The sequence below is a fragment of the Enhydra lutris genome, unplaced genomic scaffold, assembly GCF_002288905.1.
Source record: "Enhydra lutris kenyoni isolate GAN:26980312 unplaced genomic scaffold, ASM228890v2 scaffoldscaffold20, whole genome shotgun sequence".
In the NCBI taxonomy this organism is placed as follows: domain Eukaryota; kingdom Metazoa; phylum Chordata; class Mammalia; order Carnivora; family Mustelidae; genus Enhydra; species Enhydra lutris.
Genome location: NW_019154104.1, coordinates 22593666 through 22614512, shown reverse-complemented (window position 1 = coordinate 22614512; position 20847 = coordinate 22593666). Strand labels below are relative to the sequence as shown.

At 40.9% G+C, this 20847-nt stretch overlaps 1 protein-coding gene across 4 annotated transcripts in view; it reads left to right on the top strand.

The window, feature by feature from the left end:
- Window positions 1-2459: 2459 nt before the first annotated feature.
- The window catches only part of LOC111148515 (pecanex homolog 1), a 152936-nt gene continuing 134548 nt past the window's right edge, over window positions 2460-20847 (top strand). For 2 of the 4 annotated variants that reach the window (XM_022505129.1, XM_022505128.1), the window contains exon 1: window positions 2460-2620. In XM_022505129.1, coding sequence (XP_022360837.1) covers window positions 2468-2620 — 153 coding nt within the window. In that variant the 5' untranslated portion in view covers window positions 2460-2467. The remainder of the gene's footprint in view (window positions 2621-20847) is intronic. The other 2 variants (XM_022505130.1, XM_022505127.1) reach the window with 1 other exon arrangement.

The window sequence follows — 20847 nt, the reverse complement described above, 5'->3', positions numbered from 1 at the left end:
AAGTAGCACATTTTCTTAATTCTTGCCATGATTTCCCAATTTTTGTCTGCTGCTGGACTGCCCAAGGTTGTGTTCCAGCTGCCCACTGACTTACAACACTTGCCTTCTCTGTGTTGAACCAGCCTCCTGCTGGCTGCGTTCCTGGCTACAGCCCATTATTCCACACTCTCCAGATACTGTCTTCTGGCTGCTTGCTCATCATGCCAGCTGGGTCTGCCTCCGATTCCATGATGTATCTAGGTCTGGTCTCCACTTCTTCCAATCTACCTCACCCTTATTACAGTTAATCCTTTTACATTAAACTAAAGCAGATATTTGCTGGTATGGAAACTGAAGTGGTATTGGAATTTTATCCTTGTTTACATCTTTGTTTGTGTTGGAAGAGCTCGGGATCACTTTCAAAACCGGCTCAGAGAGCTTTCCTGTCTCTTCTAGGAGAAACAAATGAACACTTGACAATACTTTGTATTTAAGACCAAGGCTCAAGGCATTTATTTCAATTGTAAAATTGCCTTATTTAAGCTTTCAGACATACTCATATATTTTAAAGTATATTTTGGCCAGTGTTCATTCATGTCTCACAATGCGAAGGTGCTCGGAACTTGATGGCTTTGTGGTTATAAGGAAATCAAGTAATCAAGACTGGGGGATAGTGTCCTACAATGGTAGTTTCAACCTTTCTGGCACACTGGAATATTTTGAAGGGCTTGTTAAAACAGATTGCTGGGTCCCACACCCAGAGCTTCTCTGGAGTGTTGCCTGAGAATTTGCATTTCTGACAGAGTTCTCAGACAATGTTGACACAATTGCTCCTGGGATTACACTTGGAGAATGATTGGTCATAACGTTGAAACGGGCCACAGGTAACCAAAAGCTGCGGGGCAGTGTTGATCAGTTCCAAATTCTTGTCTGAACGGATAAGGTGGAGGGTGCTGAGAAATAAGTTTCTAATTCCAGTCGGTGCAATTAGAACGACTGATGGCTTCAGAGGTCTTCTCGACCACGATTACGTAGGAGAACGTGGGCACTTACTTTCTTTGCACTTCGGCTTCCTCACCCATGAAGTAATATCCTCTATGCTGCTGCGACCTGAGCGTTGTGCAGGTCAAATGAAATGGGTAGGAAAATGTTTGAACTCTAGAGTGGGATGGCACCAGGAGGTATTACAATGGTTTTTCAATACTCTTCTTAAAACAGCACCAGTTTTTTTGGCTTTCTTGCTTTTTCATTAATTATAGCAGTTTTAATCCAGGAATATCGAATACTTTTATTGCTATAATAAACTCAGAGGGGAAAAAATTAATTCAATGAGATCAGACATGCCTTATAAACATTACAAAGAGCCAGAAATGATTCCCAGTGTACAGCAGTAAAATAGAGAACTGCCAGACCCTATCGTGACTTGGGGTGGAGTCACAGTTAATCTTTCAACGCTGTTTAGATTGGTCCACTTATAAAAATGGCTATGTTACGGCACGTTAAAACATAAAATCACCGTGTAGAGTGATAAATCTGTCTACCCCAACCTGTTCCATCGCTTGAAATTTCTATTAATTTATCTGCCTTTGGAAGTAGTAAATCCTTCCAACCCTGGCGTGGCTATTTTTCTCACCCGAGGGCCTCCAGCTCGTGCCAAGGGCCAACACAGTTCTTGCTCACATTGGGCGCATTTGTGACTTTTCATTAGTCACCAGCTGTATAGAATTCTCCCGGGCCTTTAATAAGCATCGCAGATAGTAGCCTCCCTGTTCCCAGGTGTTCCATAAACATCATAAAACGTCGGCCAGGATGCTGACGAGGTTCTAGAGAAAGGGTTTGGGAGAGTGAAGACTCGCATTAGGTACCGGTCAACGCACCCGGCAGGGTGGTTCTCCCCGCGCAGAAAAGGGGTGTCCCAGAGCCCGCCCCCGTGGCTCCGTCCGCGTCCGCGTCTGCGCGCGCTTCTCCCGGGCGCCGGCAGGAGGCGCCCGTGGTGGCCCAGGTGCTGCGCGCACCCGCGGGGAGCCGGCCCCGGGGGGCGGAGGGAGAGGAGAGGAGGGGCTGGAGGGGGCGCGGCTTGCTCCGGGTCCCTCCCGGGCGCCGGGCCTCCCCGTCCGCCGGGTCCGAGGCTGGTGGCCGGCGGGGGTCGCGGCGACGGCGGCGGCGCTGGCGGGCCGCGGGCGCGGGGGCCTGGCTCTGGCTCCGGGTGTTAGGAGACAAGATGGCGGCGGCGCTGTGGAGGCTGGTCTCCTCCTCTTCTCCGCTCTCCTCCGCCCCGCCGCTCGCCGCCTCCTCGGTCTCCTCCTCCTCCTCGTTAGCTGCCTCCTCCTCCTCCTGCAGCAGCCCTAGCGACCGCCGGAGCGCCGGCCCGCTCTCCCGGAGCTCCGGAGGGGGATAGACGGGGCAGCTGCGGGCTCCGGCGACCGAGGCCGAGCTGGGGCCGGGGCGGGGGCGGCGGCGGCGGCGGCGGCGGCGGCGCCGGGTGGGGATGGGGTCGCAGACGCTGCAGATCCTCCGGCAGGGGGTGTGGGCCGCGCTCAGCGGGGGCTGGTACTACGACCCGCACCAGGCCACCTTCGTGAACGCGCTGCACCTCTACCTGTGGCTCTTTCTGCTCGGCCTGCCCTTCACCCTCTACATGGTGAGTGTGGGGGCGGGGAGGAGGGTGGCCCCTTCCCGCTTCCCCTCGTCGGGGACCGGGAAGCGCTGGCGTTCCAGAGTCCGGCGGGTGCTCGCGCCTCCCGGGCTCCGGGCCGGGGTCGCGCCCTCTACTCTCCCCGGCGCGCGCCCGCCGCCCCCTCGGGGCCCGCTGCCCCACCGGCTGTGGTGCTCCCCTCCCCCACCGAGTCCCCACTCTCTCCTCTTTAGGGTGTCCCCTATGGCGGTGATGACAGGAGGGACGAAGCAGCAGCAGCAGCCCCCACCTGGCTCTCCCGTGTGCCCCACCCTTTTACGGGGAAATAGTGGCCTTCTGGGCCCGGCCTTAGGGGGTCCTGAACCTGTAGCCCCTCCAGCCTGTCCCCCCGGGAGGAAAGCCAAATTAGGGCTCCCTGCCCTCCACGTTTTGTGGCAGGCGCTGAGCACTCTGCTCCTGAGGGACGCCGCATTCATCCTTGGCACGCGTGCTTATTTGCGCTCCGTTCCCCGGGCGCCCGGGCACCCCTTGGGCACTCCCTTCACCCGAGGCGGTTCGCTCTCCTCTCCACCTCGCCTCTAATCCGCGTGCGGGGGCCCTCGGAGCGGGAGGAGAACGCGCGCGGCTCTGTTGGGAACGTGATTGTGGGGCGGCCGGCTCTGACTCGAGAGTATATGGTGGCGGAAAACCCGGCTCCTAACCTCCGTGCCTCTAAAAATCATTGTTTTTGCTTACCACTGGTTCTTTTCTGTTCAGCTCTGTGGTCACTGGCTGCTGTGTTTCCAGGCCAGCTTTGGGGGGGGGGGGGGGGGGGGGGCGGGGGAGATACGGGGAATCTGGCTGGCATTTCAGATTTGTTTGGATTCGTTCAAGGCCGTTTACTGATAGGAAAAAGGAAGTACTGCCTGTTGCTGAATTCAGTGCGATCAGCTTCTCAGAATGATCTACGCTGTATTTTCGCTGGAAGTTGTACGCGCATTTTTTTTTTTTTAACACATTAGGTTAGGGTGGGGCATGAGAGAAACTCGTGGAAGAGAGATGATACTTAAATTTCAGTTATTTATTTTCTTTTAAGGTTCAGTTAAGTTTTTAAAGTAACCGGAAGGCAGGACAGGGTGAAAACTTTTTATTTTAGAATTCCTTTTAGTTTCTGTCAACTTTGTGGCTCTTCCTGGAGCTATATAGTACGGGTGCTGGATTAGAAAGTCTGGGAGTACGCCTAAGAAGTGCTAAAGTGAGGATACCCAGTTCTTCCCTAAGTGAAGCTCCTTTTCACTGATTGGCAGGAAAAGTGCCAGCTTGGGGGAAGATGTGCGAAATTTCACATTCTCAGGCAGATTTTAGTTTTTCATTAAACTTGTTTTGAAGGGACTTATGCGGGAGGTAAAAAAAAAAAAAAGGATAAAAAAATGCTGATGACTGATGACTTATTTTTTTAGGGGACTTGTTCAGTCTTGTCCCATTCTGAAAATTTATCATGAAGTGTTATAATTTTCAATTAATTCTGGCTTAGGGGGTTCTGTTTGCACTGCTCTGCCTTCCAGGAATATGACATCATTAAGGAACAGGTTAATTACTTCAGGTGTAAGAATCCTCAGGCTGTCACAGAGCTTTCATAGCAGATTTCTCTTCTATCCAGGAGAATTGTAAATTTAAAACTGAAACTGGGGGGCACCTGGGTGGCTCAGTGGGTTAAAGCCTCTGCTTTTGGCTCAGGTCATGATCCCAGTGTTCTGGGATCGAGCCCCACATCCGGCTCTCTGCTCTGCAGGGAGCCTGCTTCCACCTCTCTGTCTGCCTCTCTGCCTGCTTGTGATCTCTGTCTGTCAAATAAATAAATAAAATCTTTAAAAAAATCATGTAAAACTGAAACTGGTACTTGAGATGTGAGGATTAGTTGCTGTGTTGCTGTGTGCTGTGTAGTGTTTCCTTGTAAGCACGTGAACTGTGTTAGCGGCTAAGTCTTTGTATAATTAGCAAACATTACTAAAGGAAATTAGAACAAATAGAAAGCAATACATTGAGTTTACCTTTTCATTTTGGGAGTTTATTCAGTTAAATTTAATTCACAAGCATTTGAGTGTCTACTGTGTGCTGGGCAGTTTGCTGGATTGTGGGAAAATTGCTTCACTGACTTTATTGTCTTGTTAATGGCAAGTCTGCTTTTCCTAATCTTTTAAAATATCTCCTTGGTTCATCTTTCTCTCTTTTCACATCCAGTTCATCGAATCTTGTGGGTTCTCTCTTCAAAACGTAACTCAAGCCCAGTTAATCATCATCATCATCACTCACTTGGTTCAGGCTACCATTATGGCTCCCCTGAATTATTGCAGGGTTTTAATGAGGTTCACTGCTTTTATTCTTTATTCTCTCTTCTTGTTACAGAAATCTGAGTGATTCTTTAAAACGTGAATCCGATCATGGCACTCTTCTGCTCTCAGAGCCTGCCCTCCCATGTGTCTCTATTATGCCTCACCCCTTTGCCTTCTTAGAATTTTTCCCACATAATAACTAATGTTCCTGCCTCAGGGCTTTTGGGCTTGTCTCCCCCCAACCCACCATGACTCCTACCCTCCAGATATCTGTGTGACTTGCTCCACTTACTTAGAATTCAGTTATATGTGAAGCTCTCCCTGATAACCCTATGTAACATAGCAACCTTCCCCCTCCTACAGTATTTTCTAGCCTTCCTTCCCTCCTTTTTTTTTCCACTATCTCTTATCACTAATTGATACATGTTAGTATCTCCTATCTCATTGGAGTATTAGCTTTGAGGAGGGCAGAGACTTTACTTTGTTCACTGCTGTGTTGTCAGGACCTAGATCAGTGCCAGGCACATAGTAATCACGCAGATATTGAATGATCAGAAGTGTACAAGACACAGCTGCCTTCAAGGAACTTGAAGTCTATCTAGCTTGGGGGTAAGGAACAATTTACAAGCATTAAAACTGTTGTGAAAAGGTAAGTACAGAGTGACCTTGAGTTTATAGTCAGGATTGATTCTAGTCAGGGCAGTCAGCAAAGATGATTTGTCAACATTTTCATTTATTTTATTTATTCATCTGAGGTTTTATTTATTCATCAGAGAGAGAGAGAGAGTGCGCATGTGAGGCAGGGGGAGGGACAGACTGAGAAGCAAACTTCCTCCAGAGCAGGGAGCTGGACATGGGGCTTGATCCCAGGACTGGTTCATGACCTGGGCCCAAGGCAGAGGCTTAACCGACTAAGCCACCCAGGTATCCTGATTTGTCAGCATTTTCAGAAACATTATTAGTTCTGCTGTATTAAGGCAGATGGTTGAAAGTATACACTTGAAGTGAAATCCAGCATTCCATGTAAAAATAAAATCTGACAGTTACAGATTATTATTTGTATGTTCTTCCAATAATAATTATCAAGGATAGTGCCTATAAAGTGAATAGGTTCTTTATCCCAAACGCTGTGTTCTCATTTTACTGATGAGGACACCTGAGGTTAGTCATCCCCAGCGGTCAGGCAGATAAAGAGCTGGGATTTATAAGGGCTTTTGTAGCCATTGTATAGCTTTGTATATTGTATTTGTACATTTGGCCATTGTATAGCCACTGTCTAGGTAGTTTTTGTTTTTTCTTTTTTAATTTTTAATTATTTTTTATTTTTAAAGACTTTCTTTATTTGAGAGAGAGAGAGTGCCAGCATATGCGTGAGAGAGCACAAACCCTGGGGGCTGGGGTAGGGCAGCGAAGAGGGAAAGGGAGAAGCAGGCCTCCTGCTGAGCAGGGAACCCTACTTGGGACACCATCCCAGGAGCCCAGGACCTGAGCCGAAGGGAGGTACCCAACCATCTTGAGCCACCCAGGTACCCCTGTTTGTTTTTTTAAATGAAAGACCCAAAGTCTATGAAGACGTAGTGTGTTAAATTAGGTAGAGTCTCAGGGCTTTTTGTGTAGAAGTAAAACACTTTTGCTATTATTAGCTTTTTTGGATACTTTGAAAGGTAGAATTTATAGTTTCTGCAATTATAAATCATTTAGTGAAAACGGAGAAGTAATTTTTCCTTCTTACTTTCACTGCCCCTTCTGTTTCTCTCAAGGCACTCACCCCATTTTCTCTTGCTGTACAGTTGGCCCTTGAACAACATGAGGGTTAAGGGCACCAACCCCCACTCAGTTGAAAATCCACGTGTAACTTTTGACTCCCTCCACCCCCTAAAACTTGGCTACTAACAGCCTACCGTTGACCCTAAGCCTTACTGGTTACACAGTCAAGTAACATATTTTGTATGTTATATGTATTATATGCTGTGTTATAATAATAAGGTATTATTATATAGGTATATATATATATAAGGTATAATTAATAAGGTAAGCTAGAGAAAAGAGTGCTAAAATCATAAGAGAAAATACATTTATAGTACTGTGTTGTATTAATCTGCATGTTAGTGGACCCATGTATTTCAAGCAGGTGTTGTTCAAGGGTCAACTGTAATCATTTTTGCACATGACATGTGACAGATGGTGAGCATTGTAGTCATGAGCTTTGTGGCTTTTTTGTGTTGTGGAAAGCAGATTGTAATTGGTGTTATCTTGATTTGTGAATTTTGTCTCTTACTGATTGTAAGTCCTTTGGGTATGACTTTCTACCTTTCTGAACCTTGATTTACTCATTGTGAGGTATTTCATGTGTATTTTGTAAGCAAATATTTATGAAATAAAAAATTATTCACCTTCAGAGTGGCCTTAAGTAAATGCCATTTGAAAGAATGGCCAGTTAGAGCAGTGTTACCTCTGTAATGCTGTATGACTGGAGGACATTAGATAACTCTTGATTTATTGGTCAAACCATTATCTTATTGCTTATTGTTTTCTCCTCCAAAGAGCTATATCCTTAGGTGATGAACTGTATAACATTAAAATCTGTTTACATAAGTGGTTCTTAGACTCCATTTGATGTCAGAATCGCTTGAACATGTTAAAAAAGAGCTTGTGCGCGTGATCATTCTGATGCAGAGTATCTAGAGGGTGGCCCGTTTGTTTGTATTTTATAGACATCCAGGCCAGTTTAAAGAACCTGATTGAGGGCGCCTGGGTGGCTCAGTGGTTTAAGCCGCTGCCTTCAGCTCGGGTCGTGATCTCAGGGTCCTGGGATCGAGTCCCGCGTCGGGCTCTCTGCTCAGCGGGGAGCCTGCTTCCCTCCCTCTCTCTGCCTGCCTCTCTGTCTACTTGTGATCTCTCTCTGTCAAATAAATAAATAAAATCTTAAAAAAAAAAAAAAAAAGAACCTGATTGATATGCCCCTAAGTTCCATCCTCTGACCTAAATCCAGCTGCCTACTCCTCATATCCTCTTGGCTGTCCTGCGGGCATCTCAGAGATACCATGTCTAAATTGTTCTTGATTCCCTGCTAACCCTTCCGACACCACCACGACCAGACTTGTCTTCATCTGTCACCTTAGTTAATGGTACCATCATGTATGTAGTTGCTCATACTGTCTCCCTCCCCCTTGTGTTATGAACAAATCTTACCAGTTCTACTGTCAGAGTATCTCACACCTTCCTTCCACTTCCAAGTTCACACTGTTTCTCTTTTTCTTGTGTCTGTACCACGACTTTAGCTTCTGTTCTTGCCCTTTACAACTCTTTCTCCACAAAGTAGAAGATACTCATCTAGTCATGTCATTCTCCCTTTTAATACCCTTCAGTGATTTTCTTTTACCTTGAGAATAAAATCCAACATTCTCACTAAAGCCTCGATGACACTGATTCTGCCGTTGTCTGCAGTTTGTCCCGTAGTTACATCACTGGACTTTCGGTTACTTCAGCCTACGGGGCCCATCTTCCTTCAGGGCCTTTGCCCGTGCTATGACTTCTGAGGGGATGCTCTTCCCTCTGCTCTTTGCAGAGCTGGCTGCTGCTTGGCCGTTAGGGCTGGGCTTCGCTATCATCTCCTCAGAGAGGTCTGACCTAATAACCATAAGCAAGTTCTCTCTCTCTTTTCCATCATTCCACCCTGTAACTTGCTTTCATGGTTTCAACCATAACCATGTACTTATATCTTTGTTTACTTATTTGCTGTCTCTAATACCTCTCCCCCACCGATGCCTGGTACATTCTGTGAAGTTTGGCATCGTGATCTAGCGGGCATTGTGTGTCCAGTGTCTGTCCTCATGCTTGGCTGCTGGAAGCTTTGACTAAATATTTGTTAAAGGAATTTTTTATGATATATGTGAACCTTCTTTAGACTTATTAACATAACTGATAGAGAATATTTGGGGATGGGGAATTATTGTGGTAGGCCATATTGTGTGGTGGAGTTTTATATCTCACCTGGGGGTTGGGTTCAGTATCAGTGTGCATGACAAAAATCAAATAGAGAATTACTGAAAAATGTAGAATAACTCTTGAAAAGCCCTTAAATCACTCAGAGTGTAGCCTATATAGGTTTTTTTGTATATGCAACTTCATAAACATATATACACACAGACATATAGTAATATATACTGTATAAATCTATGGAGAGATTATATTCAAAAACTAAATTATCCACATCAAATTTATGAAGATTTCCATTTTTTTCTTCCAGGTTATTTTATTGTATTTTCTGTAGCTGATGTTTATCATCTACAGAATGATAAACCCTTTATTCGGAAGGATTTTTCTGAGGCCCTCATGTCATTTTCTTTTGCAAAGATTTAAAAATATTTTAAATATGTAAACAAGATTTTGTTATGACTGTAGGACTAAAACAGCTTATGTTTCCTAAAAAGTTTTAGGTAAGTTATTGTATTATAAGTTAACAATTAAATGTGATTATTTATTAGTATCTTCTATGTCCTTTAGGAAGAAATTTGATGAATAGTTGGTGGGCTGTTTTGACCTATATCCTGTGCCTTTTCATACCTAACATACAGTTAGTATTAAGGTAGATGCAATTGTTTCCATAGTTGGCTATGACATTTTTAAAAAGATTTTATTTATTTATTTGACAGAGAGAGATCTCAAGTAGGCGGAGAGGCAGGCAGAGAGAGAGGGAAGCAGCCTCCCCACTGAGAAGAGAGCCCGACGTGGGGCTAGATCCCAGGACCCTGAGATCATGACCCAAGCTGAAGGCAGAGGCTTTAACCTACTAAGCCACCCAGGCACCCCTGGCTATAACATTTTTATAACTCTTTTCTCTTTATTATGTCACCTATAATAAATTAAGGATACATTGTGCAAAGAGAGTTTACAAATGAAGTTCCCAAGAAAGCAGCCATATTTGTCAACTTGTAGAAATGCTTGTGAATTTACAAAAATGGCTGTTGATTGCTAAAATCTTTTAGTGTCTTGTTAAAGATGGAATATTTTCTACCTTTTGAGAAATTACTCCCAGTTGTTAGATCATTTGGTAATTGAAGAACTAGGAATGTTTCTATTCCTTTTCCCGCCTTCAAATACATATATTTAACCACATAGTTTGCTGAAAGTTAAATTTTTCCAGTATTTTACTGAAAGTTAAATTTTTCCAGTATTTTATTTTACTTTATTCATTTTTTTAAAGATTTTATTTATTTATTTATTTGACAGAGGAAGAGAGATCACAAGTAGGCAGAGAGGCCGGCAGAGAGAGAGAGGGGGAAGCAGACTGCCTGCTGAGCAGAGAGCCTGATGCAGGGCTTCATCCCAGGAACCTGAGATCATGACGCAAGCGGAAGGCAGAGGCGCAACCCACTGAGGCACCCAGGCGCCCCTCCAGTATTTTATTATGAGAACTTCAGACATAGAGAAGAGTTGAGAGAATTTTACACACCACCTGGCTCCTATCTTTTTAAAAATTACATGTTGTGTGTCTTTGTATCCCTCTATCTATTAAGACCTATTTTAAAAGAGGGATGCTTGTGAAGTAAGTTGTAGACACCATTATAGATCACCCTAAACATTTCAGCATGCATATCATTAGCTAGAGTTCTAATAGGCACAAATCCTAGTAAACCATTGGAAGAGTTTTGAATTTTGATAAATGCATGCACCTGTGTAGTGCAACTTCATGTTGTTGAACATTAATGTCAGCCCAGAAACTTCCTGCTTGCCTTTCCCAGTCAACTTACCCCTATTCTGAAATTTTTCCCCATCATAGATTAGTTTATCCTATTCTAGAACTTCATTTAAATGGAATCATGTAGCATTACCTTTGTGTAAGCCTTTTTCATTCAGCATAATGTTTTTGAGATTTATTCAGGTCATATATATCAGTAACTTGTTCCTTTTTTACTGACGAGCAGTGTTCCTTTGTATGAACGTATTAGAGTTTATTCATCTTTATCTAGTCTCCTGTAGAGAGGACCTTATTTCACTTTTTGGTTTTATGTAAAAGGTGTCACCCCAACATGAGGGTAGGTTTTATGAGGACTCAAAAGAAACTGGAAAACTTTATTAATTATTAAAAACATTTTCTCTCCCCAAATAAGAACATGTTTTAATTTAAAATGAATTAATGATAATTGTATACTTTATCCTCTCATTTCAATTTTTGTGCTCCTTAATACTGTACTTCTCTTTGCTTAGTATTTAGATTTTTCTGTCAGTGTAGTAGAATCTTTGTTCAATTGTATGTGTATGTGTGTGTGTGTATTATATAATATATTATATATTATATATATATTTGTGGGGTTTTTTGCTAACTCCGAAATTATAGGTAAGTAAAAAGAAGAAAATAAAACCACTTGTAATCCCATTCACCCAGTTTGTTGAACATTTTAGTAACCAGAGTGTATTTGGAGCTTATAAATATGTATTACGCTTCTTTCTTACAAAAATGGGTTTGTAAAATTTGTACTGTTTTGAAGCCTTCTATTTTTTCTTGACTATAAATTGTAAATGTTTCCACATGGGGAAAAAAGTAACAGTTTTAATAGCTCTGTAGTAGGTCATAGTATAGATGTATTATATTGTATGGAATCATTTTCCGTTATTAGTTATATAGGTTGTAATTTTTAGCTGTTGAGAAAACACTAGGGTGAATATTCTTTGCAGTTAAATCTTTGTGTTAGTCTTTTGTATAAATTCCTAGAAGTAGACTTGTTGAATTAAGGAATATGTATATTTGTGTTTGATAACCATGCAGTTTACAATGAGTGAATCTTTCTTTATATTGAGAGAGAACATAGTGAGGGAATGCTGAATAATAATGCAAGGCTCTGGAGAAGGCGGGAGAGGTTTGTGGTTCTGAGAGCGCAGGTCATAAGGGATCATCCTCGGAGAGGAGGAATGCTGGTGGAAGAGGGGATGAACAGTTGGTGCTGAAAGTTGAGGGAGGTTTTTAAAATTTTGATGGTCTCCTTGAAATACAGTGTTTTCTGTTGAGAGTGAGGGGGGAGGTGAGGAGGATATTCAAGGTTTGAGGAGGATTTCCAGAAGGTGAAATGCTATCCTGATTTTTGGAGAGTGGGGCAGTGAACTGCAAGGGATGGTAGGGTTGCCGGGCAATTTTGGGGACACCTTTGAAGAGCATGAGTTCAGATTGTTGAAGAGGAATGTTCAGGAGAGAAATTTGGGGTAAAATTCACTTACGAGTTATCACCTCCGTATAGTTGTCGCCTACAGGGGATAACTCCAGGGCACAGGTAGGTAAGATCTGGGGAAAAAGTGTAATTCATTATAAAGAAAATGAGAGACAGAACTCCAAGGTCTTAAGAATGAGCGGTTAAAAATCAGCAAAGAAGACAAGAAAGGCAAGAGGAAAACGAAGAGGGGGATCTGTTACAGAAGTCAAGGAAAGAGAGTATTTTGAAAAGAAGAAAATGGTCAAAACCAAACCAAACCAACTTGCCCTCTCAGAAGGCTGTCCTGATTTAAATTTTCATTGGCAGTGTTGAGAGTGGGCGCCTGGGCAGCTCAGTCAGTTAAGCATCTGCCTTTGGCTCAGGTCATGATCCTAGGGTCCTGAGATGGAGTCCTGCACTGGGCTCCCTGCTCAGCAGGGTGTCTGCTTCTCCCTCTGCCCTTCCTCCTCTCTCCCACTTGTTCTCTCTTTCCCTCTCTCAAAAATAAAGAAATAAAATCTTCCAAAAAACCCCCCAGACCAGTGTTGAGAGTACTTCCCACCTCCACTCAACACTTTCCCAAACAGGGTGCTATTGTTGTAAATGTCTTATTCAATGGAATGTTAAAGTCATTTCAGTAATATTCTGTTTTTGACCATAGAGTTTCTCTTGAAATACTTTTTAATTCACACTCAGTACAGATAAAGGATTTTATGGCACTGACATGTATCACGTAACATCTTTGTTCTCTTTCCCATGTTCTGTAGTCGGATAATTTTCATAGCAGGCAACTGATAAAAAAGCAGAATGTTTTTTTGAGAAGAGGTTGATTGTTTCTTCCTGTTATCTAATTTGAGGTAAATCAAATGGTTTTCCTGTGTTTCTGCATAGCTGGGGAGGGCGTAGAGTTATTCTGTAGGTGGGCTAGGACACTTGAGATACCCAGGAATAGTAACACAAGAATGGCATTGACTAAAAAAAAAAAAAAAAAAAAAAAAGAATGGCATTGACTAATGGTATGGAAAAGGGCAGATTGCAACACGTATTTTTCTACTGTTGTCATCTATCTTTAATATATAGGCACACTTTACCAAATTACAGTAAAATTAGTAGCTACTGATTCTGATTGCTCTGCTTATTTCCTGAAAAAGTTGGTTAAATGCTTTCTTTGGTAGAATTGTAAAATAGTTCAGAATTTCCTTCTCTTCTTTTATCATTAGAACCCAAGGGGTTGTGTCTTTTTAAACTTGCACTGCTGGTGCTAGTCTCTGTTGCTTTGTGTTATGATAAGAAAGAAAAAACCTAGGGAGAGGCAAGCCATTTCCTTTTGAGGTTTTTAGGGGGAAAAAAAAAGTCCTATTCTGTAGAGCTTTGTACAGACCAAATAGAACCCTGAGTGCCAACTGTGCTGAGAATAGGCAGGAAGATTAGTCACAGATTTGAGAAGCTTGAATTATGTATCTGGGTGTTTTCCTTTTCCTACCCTTCCTTACTCCCTGAGTGTTGTCTAGACATAAACTAAACAGATTCAACCACTGAAGTTATCTTTAAAACTTTATATTTTGAAATAACTTTAGAATTACAAAAAAGTTACAAAAATAGTATAGAGAGTTTTTGTATACCCTTTTCCCAACTTTCTCTAATATTAAAATCTTACATAACTATGGTGCATTTACTAAAATGAAGAAATTAACACTGGTACTGTACTGTTAACAAACTATAGACTTTATGTGGATTTCACTAGTTTTCCCACTAATGTCCCCTTTCTGTTTTAGGATCCAGTCCAGGATACTAAATTGAATTTAGTATCCTCATTTTTAATATGGTTTTCTTACTGCTTTCCTTTACCATGTTAGGATTCTATTTTTTAAGAAATCTTATGATTTATAACTACTTATCAAATTGTATATTATAAGAAAAATTAGTGAAAGGTTTTATGTTTGGGACCAGTACACTTGAGATGGACACAAGAGCAGTGTATTCTGAATGATTTTTGAATCATGCATTGACCGTTAACCTGTGTTATATTGTTTTAAAGTTGAGATAGTTCACAGACAAAAAATTGTATGAAATGACGTAATCCTAAAGATGACAGTGGCTTTAGACATCATTCATGCAAAATGGACAGCAGTGTCTTAGTTTCCTGTATACTGCTGTTCTTCCTAATTTATAAATTAGAGGCCATGAAACAAATATACAACCATATTACAGGGTAGAATATGATTAATTCCTTATGTGTCATACAGTGTTCAGGAATTGGAAGGAGGATGCAGGTATTTCCTAAAAGTCTTTATGCAAAGGATAATTCTATGTTGAAAACATTTATTGTACGCTGGGCACTGTGGCAGGCCTTGCAGGAGGGCCTTTATGAGGTTTGTTATGTGAGCTGGAGCAATGGTTCCCGTATCTTCCCACCAGGGAAGTGAATCTTTGTTCTGGAGGAAAGATTGTTTGTTAAAAGAGAATATGTTCTGAGGTGTGGTGATTTGCTCTGTTATGAAGAATTTTATTGTAATACATCCAACATACTGAGTCTTCTTCAGTGAATTATTTTTTAAACTTCACACAATAGCATTTATGCCCATAATATTACTGCTTCTGAATAAGTTATCTGGAATGGTTAAAGGAAAAGATATAAAAACAAATAGTTAAAAAGAACCCAAATATACCAGGTACCGTTTGCAGTATCTTACTGATGCCACAGCATATGCTGCAGATGAAGCATTGCACATCATTTCCACAAGCATCACAGGCCCTTAAGACAGAAACCAAGTGAGCTTTGCAAGGGAATAAAGAGGGCCTTTGGGGCACTTTAGTAAGAAAATCCTCAATTTAAAGACTTTTTTAAAAAGAGAATAAATTTACTTGATCTAATAAAATTATACTGTATTATCAAAATATCTTTTTTTCAGTCCTTTATGCCACAGGAATATTAAAATATGCAGTATGTGCTATTGAAGAGTAAGCTGAGTAATTTTTAAAAAATTTCTTAACATGAATTATCATATGAACAAGAAGGTTGAAAGAATAACACATGTTCATCCATATCTCTATTTAGATTCAGCAATTATGAACCTTTTAAAAAATCATATTTATGGGGCACCCGGGTGGCTCACGTGGTTAAGAGGCTGACTCTTGATTTTGGCTCAGGTAACAATCTCGGAGTCATGAGACTGAGCTCCGCCGCAGGCTCTCTGCTCAGTGGTCAGCGCAGAGCCCACTTGTCCCTCTCCCCCTCCAGTCCTCACCCTGCTAGCGCACACGCATGCTCTCTCTCAAATAAATAAATAAAAATCTTAAGTCATATTTGCTTCAACCATATACTGATGTATGATGGATATCTGTACATATATCTGTATACACACTCTTATACATGTATGCATCTGATACACCATGACTCTTTACCACTAAATGCTTCAGGTTTCATCTTTATATTCCTAACACTTCTACCATATTGAAGATAATTAATCGTTCTCTTATACCTAACATCTAGTTTATATTCAGACTTCCCCAGTTATCCTGAAAATGTCATTTATAGCTAGTTTTTCCAAACCAGGGATCTAGTTAGTGTTAATCATTTCTTCCCTATTTAGCTGACTTTTTAAAAACTCAAGGCTAATTATCTTTTTTTTTTTTTTTAAGATTTTATTTTCTTGAGAGAGAGAGAGAGCACAAATGAGGAGTAGGGCCTAGGGGGAAGGAGATTCCCTGCTGAGCAGGGAGACTGATGAGGGGCTTGATCCCAGGACCCTTGGGATCACAACCTGAACGGAAGGCAGATACCTAACCCACTGAGTCACCCAGGCACCTGAAGGCTAATTATCTTATAGAATGTTCTGCATTACGTATTTGTCTAATTGTGATGTCATTTTTTCCTCTCTATTTTCTGTCGTTCCTGAAAACTTAACATTTATTGTCCAAAGTTATGGTTTCTAGAACTTACATATTTTAGCATGATATTCAACATGATTAGTGTTCTATTTCAAATTTCCCTTTCATTGTTGCTTTTCCTTTGTTTTGGTAATCTTACATATGTACTGACAGATTTTACTGGCATCATTTTTGTTCCTATTTCATATTATGCAGGTCACTGTTACTCAAGCTTTCATTATGTGTCTATTTTGGCTTTCTTATTGAAACTGTATTGGTACATAAAATAAGGAAAGTCAAAATAATTGTAATATCACAGAATGCACCACATAGCTCTTCCCACTATTTTAGGCATTGGCATGTGGCTTTCAGCTAATTATAACTTTATAGTTTTTTGCTTATTAATAGGTTGAGGAGAATTAGAATTCTCCATGGGATGGTTTCAAACTATGCCCTTCACTCCTCTGCTCACTCTGAGTCACTCACTATTCATCTCTTTTCCTTCTCCTGCAGCAAACCGTGTATCACAGCACGGGCTAGAGTGAGGCTGTTGTAGAGATAACCCTGAGTCTGCCTTTTATTTGTAAAGCATGTTGTTGAGTTTATGTTCCTTACTAGTGTCTGTCACGATGCTCTACTTGAGAATTGCTGGCATATAGCATGGGACACAGGGTTATTCATAGGTGATACATGGGACAGAGCTGTTGTTAACTTTCTTTCCTTTTTTTTTTTTGACAGAGAGAGATCACAAGTAGGCAGAGAGGCAGGTAGGAGGAAGCAGACTGCCTGCTGAGCAGAGAACCCCATGCGGGGCTCTTTCCCAGGACCCTGAGGTCATGACCAGAGCCGAAGGCAGAGGCTTAACCCACTGAGCCACCCACGCACCCCTGTTGTTAACTTTCTTAAAAAAAGAACCCAAACCCACTATCTAATCCTTGTGAATTAACTTGCCCGAGGTTCTATTTTGCTTCATTCCGATAAATCAGTACCAGAGAGGAGATTCTGGATATGTGTATTTTGAAAAACAGCAACCCCTAAATGTACCAACAGAAAATGCCTCTACGGTACTCTGATAGACACCTCAAGTTAACAGTTACTAGCCTGGGAGGTCTTACTCTTTTTCTGTGAACGTCTGAAAATACCTTATTGTTTCCTGGTTAGGTTGTTGGTTTAGGTCATCTGCACTTTCCAGCAGTGAGTGAATTACTGCATAACTAATTCAGGCTGTAGCGTGCATTATCAGTATCAGTACTTGTATAGTACTGATAGTAGCGTGCTTACATGGTGCTTTTTACCTGGTATGGTATGTTTCTCGAGCATTTCACTTTCCAGATAAAAAAAACCACCGTTAGGTATTATCATGAAAATAATACTATCTCTAGAAACTGTATGCATATATACAGTCCATAATAAAAGTATCATCCAAAGCAAAAGACCACAGTAAGAACAAACAGTGCTGTGGTGCACATTTGTGTATATAAACTCTTGCTTGTGGGAGTGTACAGCATTAAGTTTCTAGAAAAGAAATGGCTAGGTCAAAGAATACACATATTTAAATTCACCCAGATGTTGCCAAATTACACCTCAAAAAAAGCTATACCAATTTATATTTTTACCAGTGTGAAAGAACCTATTTCCCTTTGTTCTCATCAACTTTGGTTATTACAAATTTTTTGCAGTGTGATAGTGTGAAATGGCATCTTGTTTTAATTTGTTTCTTTAATAATAAGTTCGTCTTTTCATATGCCTACTAGACATTTATATATATATATACATATATATATAAAAGATTTTATTTATTTGACAGAGAGAGACATCACAAGTAGGCAGAGAGGCAGGCAGAGAGGGGAAGCAGGCTCCCTGCTGAGCAGAGAGCCCAATACAGGACTCTATCCCCGGACCCTGAAATCATGACTTGAGCCGAAGGCAGAGGCTTAACCCACTGAGCCACTCAGGTGCCCCAGACATTTATGTTTTTTAAATTGCTTCCTGTATCCTTTATCTTTTTTTGAAAGTCATGTTGTTGTGCTAAGTGATTTTTGAGAGCCCTATAAGTATTAGCTCTTTGTCATGTATTACATTTTCTCCCTACTTTGTCTTTTAACTTTATGATTGGGTTTTTTGAACATATAAACTTAACATTTTTTAGTAGCCACATTTACTAGTTTTCTTCATGCTTATGAGGCCCTTCTGTATTAAAAGTTTGTAAAAAAGGAATCCGTTTTCATCTAATTTTTTAAATTTGGGAATAAATTTGCATGGTTAGATTAAAACCACACATACTACTCTAAAGGTGGTAGAAAGTTGCCCTTTTATACCAGCCCACCGTCTTCCCAGTTCTCCGCCTGCATCATCTCCCATAAGAAACCACTGTGAAGCTCACCACAACCTACAGACTCAAATTCCCCCACCTACGGCATTCTATATACTGTTCCGCCGTGCTTAATATATCTTAAACATACGTGCATCAGTACCAAAAGGGCTTCTTCAGTGGTTTTGGGTTTTTTTTTTGGAGATATACTTGATGTGTAGCATTATGTCAGTTTCAGGTATACAACATAATTCAATATGTGTAGATACTGTGAAATGATCGCAATAAGTATAATATGTCACCATGCAGCATTATAACTTTTTCGTGATGAAACCTTTTTTCTCTTAGCAACTTCCAAATAATGCAATGCAATATTATTAACTTTAGAGTATATCCCCACGACTTATTTATTTTGTAACTGGAAATTTTTACCTTTTGACCTCCTTCACCCATTTTGTCTATCACCCCACCCCCCACCTCTGGTAATTACCAGCCTGTTCTCTGTATTGATGAGCTCAGTTGTTTTAGCTTTTCCCCCTCTCTGTCTGACTTAATTCACTTAGCATAGTGCCTTCAAGGTCAATCCATGTTGTGGCATATAGCAATATTTCCTTCTCTTTTATGGCTCAGTAACATCCAATCATATATGTGTGTGTGTGTATATATATATATGATACCTCATGTGGATTTGATTTGCCTTTCCCTGGTAGTGATGCTGAACACCTTTTCATATACCTGTTGGCCATCTTTATGTCTCTGGAAACATGTCTATTCAGGTCCTCCACCCATTTTTTTAATCTGGTTGATGTTTTCCTGTGAGTTATAGGAGTTCTCTCTGTGTTTTGAATATTAGCCTTTTATCATATATAGGATTTGCAAGTATTTTCTCCATTCAGCAGGTTGCCTTTTTATTTTGTTGAGGGTTTCCTTTGCTGTGAAGACCTTTTTAGTTTGATGTAGTTCTACTTGTTTATTTTTGCTCTCGCCACTTTTGCTTAAGGTGTCAACCCCTCCAAAAACCTTGCCAGGACTAAGGTCAAGGAGCTTACTTCTATGTTTTCTTCTAGGAGTTTTATGGTTTCAAGTCTTAGGTTTCTAAGTCTTTAATCCATTTTGAGTTACTTGTATGGTGTAAGGCAGTGGTCCAGTTTCATTCTTTTGCACCTGATAGTCCAGTTTTCTCAAAACCATTTATTGAAGAGACTGTCCTTTCTCCATTGTTGTAAATCAATTGACCATACATGTGTGGGTGTATTTCTGGGCTCTTTATTCTGTTCTATGATCTATGTGTGTTTTTGTGCCAATACCATGCTGTTTTAATTATTTCAGCTTTGTAATGAAATCAGGGAGTGTGATGCCTCCAGCTTTGTTCTTTTTCCAGATTGCTTTGCCTCCTTTGAGTCTTTTATGGTCCCATACAAATTTTAGGATTGTTTCTTCTATTTCTGTGAAAAATGATGTTGGAATTTTGATAGGGATTGCTTTGGTCTAATTGCTTTAGGTAGCATGGACATTTTAGCAATTTTTAAAAAAAGATTTATGGGGGGTCAGAGGGAGAGGGACAGAGAGTCTCCCAACTCGGGGTTCAGTCTCATGACCCTGAGATCACGACCCGAGCTGAAACCAAGAGTGAGACGCTTAACCAACTGCACCACCATGGTTTCCCTGGATATTTTTGCAATATTAATTATTTCAACCTGTGAGCATGGACTATCCATTTATTTGTGATTTGCCTTCAGTTTCATCGTGTCTAATAGTTTTCAGTGTACAGGTCTTTTACCTCCTTGGTTAAATTTACTCATAGGTATTTTATTCTTTTTGATACAGTTGTAAATGGGCTTGTTTTCTTAATTTCTCTGAAAACTTGTTATTAGTGTATGGAAACATTACAAGGGTGCCTGAGTGGCTGAGTTGGTTGAGTGGCTGACTCTTGGTTTCAGCTCAGTTAATAATATCGGGTCATGGGGTTGAGCTCGCTGTTGGGCTTGGTGGTCAACAGGGAGTCTGCTTGAAGATTCTCTCCCTGTGCCCCTCTGTGCGCTCCCTCCCCCACCTCAAAAAATAAATCTTTAAAAAAGGAACACGTTTTTGTACATTGATTTTAAATCCTCAACTTTATTGAATTCATTGATTTCTTCTAACAGTTTTTTGGTATTTTTGTTTAACAACCTTTGAGGTTTTCTAAATATAATATGCCATCTGCAAATAGTGAGTTTTATTTCTTCCTTTCCAATTTGGATGCCTTTTATTTCTTTTTCTTACCAGTTGCTATGGCTTGGACTTCTAATACTATATTGAATAAAAGTGGTAAGGAGGGGAATGCTTGTCTTGTTCCTGATCTTAGAGGAGAAGCTTTCAGCTTTTCACTGTTAAGTGTAGTATTAACTGTGGGCTTGTTATATAAGACCTTTATGTTGAGGTATGTTCCTTCTATATCTACTTTTTTGGAGAATTTTGTAAATGGATGTTAAATTTTGTCAGATGCTTTTTCTGCAACTGTTGAGCTGATACATGATTTTATCCTTTGTTTTGTTAATATGGCCTATCACATTG